General features: G+C 32.0%; 1 protein-coding gene and 1 non-coding gene across 2 annotated transcripts; both read right to left on the reverse strand.

The window, feature by feature from the left end:
- Positions 1-625: 625 nt before the first annotated feature.
- On the reverse strand, positions 626-2430 carry LOC120073849 (2-hydroxy-6-oxo-6-phenylhexa-2,4-dienoate hydrolase-like). Its single transcript, XM_039026730.1, has 4 exons — positions 1607-2430; positions 1255-1347; positions 1095-1162; positions 626-940 (listed from the first exon to the last, which is right to left on the reverse strand). The coding sequence occupies exons 1-4, from the start codon at positions 2231-2233 to the stop codon at positions 775-777; spliced, it is 954 nt and encodes a 317-aa protein (XP_038882658.1). The 5' UTR covers positions 2234-2430; the 3' UTR covers positions 626-774.
- An 8315-nt stretch (positions 2431-10745) lies between these two features.
- Positions 10746-10907, reverse strand: LOC120074796. The gene has a single exon (XR_005481078.1). It is a non-coding gene; the product is annotated as a U1 spliceosomal RNA (small nuclear RNA).
- Between the last annotated feature and the right edge of the window lie 3973 nt (positions 10908-14880).

Raw genomic sequence — 14880 nt, forward strand, 5'->3', positions numbered from 1 at the left:
AGGTTGGATTGTCTTGAAAGCTGGCATTAGCAAAAGCGTATGACAAATTTGAATGGAGATATCTTAGGGAGGTTATGAAGTCTTTGGTTTCAATCATGGTTGGATTTCTCTTGTCATGAGATGTGTCAATGGAATCCCTAGAGGGAGATTTTGGATTTCAGAGGGCTGCGGCAAGGAGATCCTCTCTCACCGTACCTATTTCTTTTGTGTGCCAAGGGGTTCTCAGTACGTCTAGATAGAGAAGTTATTAACTCTATCATCTTTGGTATTCAATTAAATAAAAATTATCTTATTTTTTCTCATCTCCTTTGTTGATGATAGTGTTTTCTTTTTCATTGACTCGATGCAGGAGTCTCTCACTGTTAAATAAATTATGAACGATTACGAGTTAGCGTCGGGGCAACGCTTGCAATAGTCTAAAGTCCTCTTCATTTAATATTTCTATTTAAAATTCTAAGAAACAAGATAATGATAATCAAATAAAGCGTCATATCCAAAATACTTTCTAATATTTCTTCATTTCTTTAAGACCACTTAACGCCTGAAAAGTATTAATATTTCCGTCAACAACACACGTGAACAGTTGTACTGTCGTTGTTTCCCAGGAATCTTGACACAACTCAAATTTTCACTACGATAAAACTTCATTACATTAAATTAATTATAAGTTGATAATAAATACACACTAATTTTATAAACATAAAAGCAGCAGCAGCAGCAGCAGAGAAATTGAAAACTCCGGGGAAGATCCATTTTCAATTTCTGTATTAACTCTCACTCAGATTTAAGGTCACTTTGGTGGTGAATTTTGGCCTTGGTTGAAGGGATAGAATCAACAAGGAAACACTGAATAAGCTTGTTCATCTCCTTTGGCTTCTCTATATTTAAAGCATGCCCTGCTTTCTTTATAACCACTAGTTCTGCACTATCACCTATGTGCCTGTACAAATCAATACCAAAATTCAAGAGATTATCCACAAAACCCACAGAAGTGGAAAGGAAGACCAACTAAATTTCCAGTATAGAGAGAGATAATGATAACAGAACTATGAGGAATCTTATATAAGTAAACAAATTATGTTCATTAGATTCACCTTTTTAATCTGTGTGCCAATTCCATAGGGAATACCAAGTCTTTCTCTCCCCATATTATAAGTGTAGGCTGTGTCAAATGTTAATCATCTCATCAGAACAGGGGAACAAAATTTAAAAGGAAATCAAAACTCTGAAACCTTCTATAATGAGAGAAATTACCTGAGTAATCTTGGGAAGATTAGACAATTTCCTTTCCTTGTGTAATGCTTGAATCAGCTCCTTCTTTTGTTCACGGTACTCAGTACACAATTCCTGCAGTAAAATCAAATGACATTTTAAACTAAGCTGTTTACTCACTGTTGTGTAAACTCGTTTCAGATCACTGCTTGTCACAACAACTCACAAACAGATAACAAAGAAAGACATAAATTTAATAGAAACCCATTTACAAGATACAAATGATAGTCCCCATCGTTCCATCGTTCCATCGTTCAACATGTCAAGGCAAAAAAAAAAAAAAAAAAAAAAAACGACGAATAAACGGAAGAAAATGAAGTGAATCATTACTTACATCGATAAGGTCATTAACCAAGCAAGAGGGTCCAATTCTAATAGGCTTAAAAAACGCAATTTGTATCATTTCCTTCAATTTCTCAGGCGATTGAGGAAGCAAAACGCTCACTGCTTCATCCACAGACTTCACTTGGAACATCCCATCTTCCATATCTTGATCTTCCAAGCAAACCCCAGTACAACAAAGCACCAATTTCTCCATTCTATCAGGAAACTGTGCGGCCATGCTATAAGCCACAAATCCACCATAGCTTATCCCTACGGCGTTTGTAGTCCGTACACCGTGGGCATCCAAAACCGCCATGACGGAGCGAGCCTGAAACGCCTCGGAACGATCGGAGAGAGTGGTGTAGGATTCACCAAAGAAGACCAAATCGGGGACATAGATGTTGAAATGGGCGATGAGTGGGCGGGCGAATTGATTCCATTGCCACATTGCGTTTGCTCCCATGCCATGGATTAGAACCAAATTGGGCTTCGTTTGTTTGGGGTTTTTGGGAATCCAGCAGTGCATGACGGTGCCGTTGCCGAGATCTGTGGTGGCAGATTTAAGACCCACTCTGGAAAAACAGGAACGGTACCACGAATCCATGATCGATCCGTATCTGAAACACTGGCCGGCCATTGTAATGGGAGATTCGAGTATCGAAATAACCCAATTGAAGAACAGGAACAAGTTGAATTGCTGAAATTTTTGTTTTGTGGGAAATGGAATTTAGATACAAACGGATAAGCTGAGGAAATTTAGTATCGGGAAATTTGAGTTGAGACTGGGATTGAGTGGGAGTTGGCAGAAAGTTTAAGTGACCATTATATAGAACAGAGATAAATCAGACCCATCATATTTTTTAATTTTTATTTAAAACAGCCATTAGACTCGTTAAAAACTTTTAATATTTTTATTTCTAGAAAATATGGATTAAACGCCTATAATATTACTAAGTTAGAATATTAGGTCTCTCAAGAAAAAAAAATGAAAAACGAAAAGAAAGTTCGAATATTAGGTCAAAGCAACCATGTTCAGCAGAAATTTTAATTACTTCAATAAATAACAAATCCATTTAGGTTTTTTTTTTTTCTTTTTTTCTTTTTTTGAAAAAAAACTTATTCTTATGCATACGAATGGACTACACAAACACAAGCTTTTCTGCAATAGACTTGTTATTAAAACTGAGTCAAATATCTCTTAAGAATATTGATGGCCAATCACTAAAATTTTCAACTATTTAGATTAATTAATATGAAATAAAATTAAAATAAAACACATTTATTTGATACAATTTGTATATAAAATTAAATTCTTTAAACAAAACATATGAATATAGACTAGAAGAGAGTCATAGTTAGATAAGGTCATTACTTTTGGGTCAAACAAATTCATTAATTACAAAATTAGAGCCTTCAAATGTCATCAATATTTTAATTTAATATCGTTACATGATTCTTTTTTCTAATAATACAATTTACTTCCTATATAAGCTAAAATAATGATACCTTTAATTTTTTTAAAAAATGAATGTGTTATTTATTATAAAAGTAATTAAATTTTCTACTGAACATGGCCTACTTTGTGTTTTAGACCAATATAGTGCAAACCAACATGTGACAGAGACATGTATTTATAATGAAAAATAGTAAAAAAAGTAAATAAATAAAACTAACCGTTAAAATGGAAGAGAATCAAGGTCTCCAGGTCAAATGTTTGATTTTGACTATTTGTTTCAAAATATTTGCAATAAATTAAACAATCTAAAATATTAATTAGTACTTTCTATTAATTTCCTACAGTTGTTTACGCAACAATAATAAAATTGTTTGAGTGTTTTTGAACTGGAAAACATCATTAAAAAATTAGAACCAAATTCTACAAACTTAAAAATTGACTTCAACAGAGTTTCCAGATGCATCATGTATGTAACAACGTCAAAGTTATTAGCAAAATGAACAGTTCATTCATTAAATTCTAAGTTTCTAGAATGAAGAATTTGTTCCATTTTTTGGTTGTTCAACTCCACGAGTCATATAAATGAATGGTTATGTTTGTTGCTAATTTAGTTTGTGAGAGATAAAATGCAATCAAGAAAGGGAAATAACAGACCTTTTCTTTAGCCGTCTTAACTTGCAAACAGGTGTAGTTTCTCTTTTCATAGTCGTGCACGAATGGAAAATTATCAAGGAGTTGGAAGTAAGAGTTTTTGAATTCTACTCGTTTAATTCAAGTAGTTAGTGGTATTTTATATAATTAACTCATTACACTATGTATTTTGTGAATTCACAACTCTCCAGATTTCACAACTACGCCCCTTGTACTAAACACCCATTTGTTAACACCATAAATTTATCTTCATAAATACTAGTGAACTCCACATTAATATCACTTGTACACAAGAACACCTTCTATCATAACTCAGGCAACACCTAAATATTTATATATTCCTAAATATATTCTTGTGAATGGCGCTTGAATCGAGTCCCAAAAGATGTTTACAAGAAAGAGGAATCTACTTTTTGGTTAATTCCTTCCTTGCTTTCCTTCCAATACTACAACAAAATGAACTTTTAATGACATATAAACAATAACAAAAATAGGTAGGAGAGAGATAAAACAGTCATTAAAGTCAAAATCATACGTTTTTTTGTGGGAAAGAATGGAGTTTTTCGGATTTTTATGATAGTTTTTTCATATCATTAATTTATGAATGAAAGTAATAATCATTAAATGTAGGAAAACAAAAACGCACGATTGTGATGGGAAGAGACAAATTTTTTTGGATCTTTTGACTATTATGACAGTTTTATTTGTGTCACCAATTTAAAACCAGATTTAACCATTAACAAAGACTGATAGTTCTTTAAAATCATTAAATTAAAAGAAAATAGAATTGTTTTGGTGAAAAACATGAGAATTTTGGATTTGTAGTTTCTTATAATTGTTTTTTAGTGTCGTTAATGTATGATTTCAATTAATTATCATTAAAAAGCAATGGACAAAAAAACTAGTTATAGTGTTAGGTTAATTATAAATTAAAAAAAAATATTAATAGCACTTAGTAAATATTTATTTTGAAACTAAATTTGTGTAATTCAATTATATAAACCAAAATAGACTTAAGCTTACTCATCATTTGGGACTGAGCTTGTAATAGTAAAAATAAATGGGTTGACTAGACAAATGGTAAAATTTAAAGTTTCATTTGGAAAAATAATAATATTTTTAAAATTGTGAAAATGAAAAAATTGAACTAAATAATAAAAAATAAATGCAAAATTGTCAAAACTACCCTTACTTAAAAAAAGACCCAACGTTCATATATTGAGTTTGAAAGTTTCTAAACCATTCAAAAAACAACAATATACTATAACTAAAACAATTCCCACGGTAAACGATGTAGCCTACCAAACTTCAAATCTACACCTACCTGATATGATTTTTACAGAAACCAAGGCGTGCATTCAAAATACAAAAAAAATCTAAAAAACACAAAGAACTCTTATCCCACCAACAAAAGAAATTAGGGATTTTTGACTTTTTTTAGCCGAAATCAAGACACACCGAAAGCGTGAAGAACAAAATCACTTTCTGTTCGAGCGACCAACTATAAAACCTCTCTGCTCAGGTGCCACACCACAAAATTTCTTTACCCACCGTGAGGAGAATTTGTTCCATTGTGGCAACACTGACGAATAGATTGGAAAATCCCTTCCATTGTTGCATGGTAAGTGATAGTAAATCATGGGTGAAACTTTCACCTTCTCATATATACTCTTCTCTAAGCCTCGTTTATCCATTTAAAGGACATCCAAACTGACACTATTGCATGGGATTCTGAAACTTCCAGATTTTTCATGATAGTACCATAGGGTTTTTCATAGGTAGGTGTTAGGATTTGTGCTCTAAAATCTCGTAATTAATTAGTTTATTAATTGTTAATTAACTAATACTAATTTATCTATTAACGGGAAAAATTCAAGATTACTGCTGAAGTCTTGAACATGTATGTAGCTGACATATGGGTAGATCATGCTCAAGAAATAACCTAAAGGTCTATGGTATATGGATAAAGTTGGGTGTCTTATCCTGGTGACGCTATGGATATGACCCTCTTTGTAATAGTTACAAATAGTTTGATCCAAACTATTTATGTGGAGATGTGTGAGTATGTTATACAAAGAGATTATATAAGACCAAATTGTGAAATATTAATCTCTTTTTGTAAATCCGTTAATTGATGAGATTAATATTTCATAGGATGATCATGTGCAACTTAATCTTAATCGTAAGTGATTTATGAACTCTTGTCTGTGAGGTCAATCCTTTGATTTTCACGGGTGAGAGTGGTCCAAGTTGTTGACTCAATAAGCCTACCATTTTGGGGACTTGACTGAATGAGGAATTGGAAACATAACTTCACAAGATGAAATTTGTTCATCTCCACATAGGATAAGTAGATGAGCAAAGGGCCCCACCCTCTCACTGGTCTAAGAAGGATTTAATTTATGGTTGAATCATAAACAAATTGTTCATTAGAGTAATCGGTGGTACTTAAGAAAAAGATGTAATTACAGGGATAAAACGAACATTTGACCTAGTTGTAATTATGAACAACTCGTGAAAGATCAACTTGCTTATATGGATTATATCCATGGACACAACTTATCTTACAATACATAAAAGTTCAACTATGGGTTTGCAGTGGTTTGCCCTATAGTTAATGAATGAAGTTAATTTAATTAAAGCGTTAAATTAATTAATCTTGGATAATTGGAGCTTATAATTTGTAGGTCCATAAGGTCCTCTTGTTAGCTCACCACGACCCAACAAGGATCAACTAAGTCGAAAGAAAATTTAAAATGTTCAAATTTATGAGGAAAATATTAATTGTATTGGATACAAGATTTATTATAAAGTTTATTTGAATGAGATTCAAATTATAACTTTTATAATATGAAGAATTAATTTATTTGAATATGATTCAAAAAATTTATTTATTTGGATGAAATTCATATAAATAAATAAATTATTTAATTTGAATAAGATTCAAACTGAATAGATAATGAGAGAATTAACCAACTTGAAAAAGAGATATGACTATTTGAATGTCCACGAATAGTCTAATAAATATGTCTTTTCTTCAAATTGCATTTAAGAACTTTTTCATAATCACTTTTCTCCCATAAAATTTTCTCCCGTTTTATCAAGTTTTTAAAATTTGGTTTATTTCTACAAAACATAGTTCGTTGGATCTTGTGGATGAGGTGTTGCTTCCATAGAAAAGATAATCTGTTCTATCCTGAGGGACAATTACTCATAAAAATTAGGCACTAGAGTAAGTAAAATTGTGTTAAGGAGACAACGGTGAATTTTTCGGGTTCAGATTCTCTCTAGTATACTAGATTCTATATTTTCTGATTTTTGGTGATATTACATCCATATAACAATCAAAAGACATATTTTAAGCATTTAGTTTGTATGTACATCTTTTTTAAGGAAGGATACACCACCTATGTATATATTCAGTTTTATAAATTTATTTTAGAAAAAAAGTACTTTGAGTAGAAGTGCTCCTTGAACTGCTCCCACGTCATCAGATCACCACCTACACCTATCATCCTCTCTGTCAAGTGCCATCATATTTGTGCTTTATCAGTAAGTATGAAGACGATACACTATACTTTCTGATCCTCCGGACATTTCATGTAATGGGAAATTGTCTCGATAGTTGATAGTCATAACTCTGCATTGGTAGGGTCCTTCAGTGATCTGTTGAAGGTGCGAGGGTCGTATTTCTTGAAATCACGCAAGTGTAAACTGGGTCATTCGCTTATCCAACATGTCCTTCACCATATTCAACACCGTTGTCATGACCGCTTCCCCTACAGTTGCTGCCAAATCAGTAAACTTCGTCAGGACGACTGGGGGTATCGGTGTCTATGAAGGCACAACCGTGTTTTATGCTCGACTTCATGTATGAGTTCTCTGCCACCCTGACCCAGATGGATCTCTAGGCGACAGGGGAACCTCCAGAACATGAGGGTCCTGAACTTTTGGATCTTGTCCTCAAAGATTTTGCTCCCCTCAGGTAATCCTTTGATAGCTTCTTCTCTAATACGTACCATTTCCTAATAATCATACATAATCAGTCTTTAACAAATTCTTCATCAAGAAAACAAGGAAAAGATGAGACTTTTCTTGCCTTACTTGTGTATGTAGATGACATACTCATCACTGGTGCAAGTGATGTTTATATTCAACATCTCAAGAAACTTCTTAATTTGAAAGACCTTGGTTCCTTAAAGTTTTTCCTTGGTCTAGAATTGGCACGATTCTTCTCTGGCATATTTTTATCTTAAAGACATTATTCCTTGCAATTGCTTGAAGAATCTGGTCTGCTTGGTACTAAACTAGCCAATGTTCCTATTGATCCTTTATTGAAATTGCCTTCTTTATATGTTAATCTTCTTCAAGATACTTCCGTCTATAGGTGTTTGATTGGACGACTGATATACTTAACTATTTATCAACCAGATATTACTGATTTTGTTCACAAGTTAAGTCAGTACATGTCCAAGTTTACTAAAGCACATGTAGCTGTTGCACATCATTTACTCTGGTATATTAAGTCTTCCCCTGGTAAAGGCACACTCTTGCCAAAGACATAAAATTTTCTATCAGTACTTTCGCTGATGCATACTGGGGATCCTATATAGATACTCATCATTCAACCACTGAATTTTGTGTCTCTCTCCGCAGTTCTTTAGTCTCGTGAAAGTCAAAGAAGCAACATACTGTCTCTTGGTTATCTGCAGAGGCATAATATCGAGTACCTTCAATTGTAGCTTGTGAGATCGGTTGACTTTGAAGCTTATTGACTAATTTTCATATTCAATCAACCACTCCTACCTTATTGTTTTGTGACAACCTAGTAGCTGTACACCTTGCAAGTAATCTATTTTTCCACGAAAGAACAAAACACATCAAACTTAACTGCCATTTTGTTTGTAATCTTATCCACCGAATATATATATATAGCATAAAGTAAAGGGGGGCTCGAGCGCCCCCTGGGTCACTGATCATGTCATAGATGAAACAATCAAGCTTATGCTCGTTCATTCTTCCAATCAGTTGGCAGATGCTTTTACTAAGCCCTTATCAGTTGCTTCTCTAGTTCCCTTAATTAGCAAGATGGGAGTTAAAAACATGTTTACTCCATCTTGAGGGGGAGTATTAGAAGTTAGTCATCTAATTTAGTCTCGTTTGAGTTGTTGCTATTGATGATAATGAGAGAATAAATTGAAGGAGATGGGAGCTTTGAATTATATTAATTTGTAGAGCATCTAAAATAGAACAACAATATTTTGAATTCAGAGTATAAAGCCATAAGTGACTTCTTCGTATAAAAACAATGAAAACAGTAACAAGGACGAGAAAAAAAATTAGGGAAAAGTACATTTCTAACATTGAATTTCAAGGAATAGGTGCATTTGGTTCTTACGTTTATTTGGCCATTATAATCTCCTAGTTTTAAATAATAAATTTAAAATGCCTCTTCTTTTATTTGTTAGATATTTTTTTATTAGTTTAAATAAAATAACATAATTAAAATGCAATTAAATTAAAGAAACCCCACCCTCTCCCTAACCCAGCCTCCTCGATCTTCATTTTGGGGGTCGAGGTTGGAGAATCCCCGTATGGGGATTCAAGTCCTCGTAGGCAAAAATCCACACTTTTTATTTTATTATTTAAAATTAACTAAATTTAGTATTTATACTAAAAATGTACTTTTTATGTAAGAAATTAGTATTATTGTTAATAAGAAATTAGTATTATTGTTAATATATTTGTTTAGATTAACAATTAAAAAAATATTTTTATATTTTTTATTATGAATTAATAGAAATTAAATTTATTATATTAGAAAATTATTTTAAAAAAAACTGAAATAATATCTCTCAGGTATTGTTTTAGTAGTTTATATATAATAATTAAAATTAGAAAAAAAAACTTAATTAAAAAAATTAGAGACGAGAATCGGGATTGGGACGTCCCTCCCCGTCCCCGATCGGGAACCCGATTTAAATCTTCGATTTGATCCTCGTACTTGGTCAAACCGGAGATTCCTCGCCCGATCCCACTAAATTTAGGGAGTTAATAATCAAAGGAAAATGCTTCAACAAAGAAATTTGTTTTCTTTAATTACTATTATGAATGACCTTTTAAATCTATTATTTTCACCATAGATATTTTTCCCAAAAAGTTAAAATAAATATTTGAACAGAAACAACTATAATCATTAAGGGGATGTTTGGCTCACCGACATCCGTTGAGTTGAGTTGGTATATTATACCAACTCATTGTTTGGCACACCAACTTTAGATGGTGATGGATTTGAGTTGGTATATTTTACCAACTCATCCTAACTCTCCCTTATTCCGATGTTTTCAATAGTTCTACCCATCGATCACTATTACACCTGTCTCTTATACACATCTAGATGTGTATAAGAGACAGCACCAACTTTGATGACCACCTTCACGCTAACAACTCCAACGACTAATTGGCTCTGACAACAAACTCCGACAACCACCTTCTTAGGCTCTGACGATCACCTTCGACTACAAATTTCAATGAAAATCACCTTCGATGATCACCTTTTGAGTGAACAACTCCAACGACCAACTTCAAGAACCACTTTCGACAAAAAACTCCGACAACCAACTCTCATACCACCTTTCATGCGACTAACTTCGGGTTTCGACAGTCACCTTCGACTATAATCTCTAGTGAAAATCATCTTTGATGATAACTTCGACGACCACATTCGCTCGACCAATTCGAGGATTCGAAAACTACCTCTGATAATAAACTCCAATACACCAAATATATATATATATATAACCTATAAAAAAAAACCATAAAACGAAAAAAAAAATCTTAGAACAAGAACAATAGAGATTTATTCTCCCAAAAAATTCATGACAAGAAACGAAGATAAAATTAACTAGGATTAACTACCAATTAACTCTACAACTACAACATTATAATAAAAAGCATATAATTAGTTTAAAGACTAAACTGTGATGGAAAGGGCCACGTTAATTGGAAGTACAAAAATTGTTTAAAAATTAAAGTAGTGATGGAAGAGGCCGCGCGAACGCAGGCCCCCACTGCCACAAATTATGACGTAGGCTCTGCCACTTTGGGCAGACCTTAGGCGGGCACCCCTCCAAAGTGCAATGAAGGTCACCAACCTAGGCTATGGGCCTTTATGATCACCCATAAGCCCCGCCCAGGTAAGTATGCTGCAAAGAAGCCCATTGATTTCCTTTTATAATTGCTGTGCTCTTCTCTTCTTTACAATTCCACCGATGTGGGACAAACGAATTATACAAATACAAACAACCATTCTGCAATCTGAGTTTAACGTCATATTCAATCAAATACTCAAATTTTAATCCTAAAGACAATTAAAGCCAATCATCAATCATTCATAACAAGTGAAATGAGAAACTTGGCTCCTCGAAATTTGAAGAGCCAATCGCTTTAGTTTCGTAGCTGTGTCTACTTTTATTGGTTGGTTTGTATTATATTTCAAAAACAAATCCATTTGTATCCATAATCTTCGCAATGCGTATCAAAATTTACCCAACTTTCAATTTGAACTACACGTTACAATATTTAATTTATCTTAAATTTAGATAAGTGTTACAAAATTTACTATATGGTTAAATTTATGGTGGGTGAAAATTTAATTTTCAAAAATAAGAGGGAACCAACATTTGGTTGGAGAATCCCATATTGAAAAATTTTGATTTGGAAGCCTCCTTTTGTACTCCAACCTTGAGCTTGAGGTTTGGACCCCAACGGTGCCCATATTTTGGAGGGAATGAGGAGATTAACAAATGTGAGTTTGGTGGACATTCATTTTTTCACTTCCTTCCATTCTCCAATCGAAAGCTCTCCTGTACGGGTTTTGTTCTTTTGCTCGACCGCCATTGATCTAACTGTTTGCTACTGTCCTGTTCGTCGTCTGAGGGTCTTGTCGTTTCCAACCATTTGTTCAAGTTTGTAATTTTGGTGTTATCTTCAATATAGTTAATTTTATGTAATTTTGTTCCAGGTTTGAATGAGTGAGTTTTGAGAGATTATCATTTCCCCCTCTTCTATTTTATTTTTCTTAATCGAGTATAGCAAAGTCGTTTTTTTTTCTTTTTTTTTTTTAATTTTTTTTCTAATTGTCCTTTCTTCCAAAGTTTAAGATTCTTTTAGGGTAATGGAGCTAATGATTATAGTGTGTAACAAAATTTTTTAAAATATTATAAATATAGTCAAATCTATCCGAGACTATCTTAGTGGCAATCGAGGATAGAATATATTGTTGATATAATCTTTTCTGTTAATACTTTGTGTCTATTTTTTATCATCTAAAATTATCTAAACTATATAACAAACACACTTTAAATTCTTAAGACCAGTTTGATAATCATTTGATTGTTCATTTCTGGTTGTTGAAAATTAAGCCTAAAAATATCTCTTTACCCTCTAAATTTCTTGTTATGTTATTAATTTTTTACCCATATTTTTCAAAAACCAAGCCAAATTTTGAAAATTTAAAAAAGTAGGCCCCATTCGGTAACCATCTCGTTTTTAGTTTTTGATTTTTTAGAAATTAAGCCTATAAATACTGCTTTCACCTCTACTTTTTATCAATGGTTAAAAAACTAAGCAAATTTTTAAAATTATAAAAAAAACAACTTTTAAAAACTTGTTTTTGTTTTTGGAATTTGGCTAATAATTCAAAAGATGCAAATCATCGTAAGAAATTGAAAGGAAATAGGTTTAATTTTCTAAAATCAAAAACAAAAATGAAGGTCCTGTTTCGTAACCATTCCATTTTTTGTTTTTTATTTTTGAAAATTAAACCTATTTCCTTTCAATTTCTTACGATGACTTGCATCTTTCTTAAGTACAATGGTGAATTTTTAATCAAATTCTAAAAACAAAAATAAGTTCTTAAAAACTACTTTTATTAGTTTTCAAATTTTGGTTTGACTTTTTTAAACCATTGGTAAAAAGTATATAACAAAGAAAGAAACTTAGAGGTGAAATAGTGTCTATAGACTTAATTTTCAAAAACAAAAAACCAAAAATCAAATGATTACTAAACGGGGGTGTAGTTTTTAAAAACTTGTTTTTGTTTTTAGAATTTAGATAAGAATTGAACTTTTGTATTTAAGAAAAATGCAAACCAATGTAAGAAAATAAGAGGAAATATATTTAACTTTCAAAAACAAAAAAAATAAAAAATGAAATAGTTACCAGACGAGTCTAATTTTTTCAACTGTGTTTATTCAAAAATCAATTTTATTATTTTTTTTTAAAAAAATTCTCATTTCATCTCTCTCTCTCAAGATAAAACAAACACAAAAATTACACAGCACTACGGTAAATATATAAATACAAGCCACAAAGCGCTTGATCTCGATCTACCCAACTTTGCCAACTCGTATTTCATTGTATATCCCATACACCATATACGTTTACACGTTGGTAGTGTTTTTTTCATGCAACTCCCAAACACGTTGGAACAGTACAATAAAAAGTAGGGAGGAACTTCATTATCATCGCATGGTGCCTTGTAAAATAATAAGCATGTTTATAAAATTTCTTGATAAAACTTTATCATGCTATAAAACATGACATAGACTTACTGAAAAATGCATGCTCAATTCATAAATAACTTCATCATTTAAAACATGGATCATGCGATCAACATTCATTAAAAGTATGCTTCTATTAAAACATGATATGAAAACTTCATGTAAACTGTCTATGCGATAAAAACATTCATAAAAACTATCTTTGGAAAAACATTTATTAAAACTTGTCACTCATTATCTTAAGCTACTTATCCAAGGGGTCTGTTGTTGGGAATGTCCTAAAACTCGCCGTTCGTAATTTTGGAAACATATTCTATTTATCAATAAAAGTATTGTTGAAGAATTTATTCAATAAAAGTGTTACTAAAATTGCATTATGTTATAAAATCTAATAAACGAATCCATGACTATAACATAAATACTTTAATCTTTTGTAGAGACATAAAAGAGGATCAAGTTATAGTATATAGCCAAAAAGGTTTATAAGTATATGGATGGAATTGAGTATCTCGTTCTGGGGACACTATGGATGCCGCCTACTTTGTATACTGATACAAATGATGTGATCCTGAAATCATTCATATGGAGACATGCAAGTGGGGACATCCTATGGAAAAGATGTTTGCTTACCGGACCACAAAATAGTCATTCTTCTTTATAACGACCGTTTACTGTTAAAACTAACTATTTCAATTTGATGACCTAGGGTAACTCTATATTAATCTTTAGTTAACTATGAACTCCTGTTTATTCAAGATAATTCTTTGATCTGCATAGGTGAGAGTAGTTCAACAGCACTACTAAAAAAGCCTCCCATTTTAGGATAAGACCAGATAGATAGTTGGGGACATAGTCCTGCAAGATGGAATTCACTCCTACTCATTTAGGGTTACCAGATAGTTGTTCTCTTAAGTACTGATTTCTAGTCTTGAACAAAGGAACTACACCCTCTCATGGTCGAGAGGAACATGGTTTATTAGTTGGACTATAAACCAATTGTTCAATAGAGGATCAGTGGGAGCTTAAGAAGCAAGAACTATTTACAAGGCTAAAATGATAATTTTGACCTAGTTGTAAATACAAATGACCTGTGAAGGATCGATTTACTGATTATGGTTAAATCAAGTGGATAGAAATATATCTACAGTGAGGAGAGTGCAACCATTGAACCATAGTGGTATGTCTTGGTGGCTAATGAATATTGATTAATTCGGATTAAAGAGTTTAACGGATTAATCTCAGATGGTTGGAGCTCATGATCTGTAGGTCTATAAGGTCCCTTTACTAACTCGTAAAAGATTAAACTTTGGATTAGAAAATTGAGTGAAATTAAAGTGTTTAAATTTCAATTTTGGGTTTGAATTTGAAATGTTCAATTTCAATTTAGGGTTTGGATAATTATATTCGACATAATTAACATTTAAATTCATCAGAATTAAATGTAATTAGAGAGTTTAAAATATTTAAATATTACTTACATGAATAGGATTCATGTTTAAATTAGGTGTTTTATTAATTTAATATTTGATATTAAATTATTATTTAATTAATTAAATATGTTTAGTTAATTAAATTATTTGAACAAATCATTTTTTAATTTATAAATTTCAATTT

The sequence above is a fragment of the Benincasa hispida genome, chromosome 3 (assembly GCF_009727055.1).
Source record: "Benincasa hispida cultivar B227 chromosome 3, ASM972705v1, whole genome shotgun sequence".
In the NCBI taxonomy this organism is placed as follows: Eukaryota; Viridiplantae; Streptophyta; class Magnoliopsida; order Cucurbitales; family Cucurbitaceae; genus Benincasa; species Benincasa hispida.

Coding starts and splice junctions, on each gene's coding strand:
- LOC120073849 (XM_039026730.1), bottom strand. CDS start 2,233: ATGGCCGGCCAGTGTTTCAGATACGGATCGATCATGGATTCGTGGTAC. Junction 1,348..1,606: donor TGGTTAATGACCTTATCGAT/GTAAGTAATGAT, acceptor ATTTTACTGCAG/GAATTGTGTACTGAGTACCG. Junction 1,163..1,254: donor ATCTTCCCAAGATTACTCAG/GTAATTTCTCTC, acceptor CATTTGACACAG/CCTACACTTATAATATGGGG.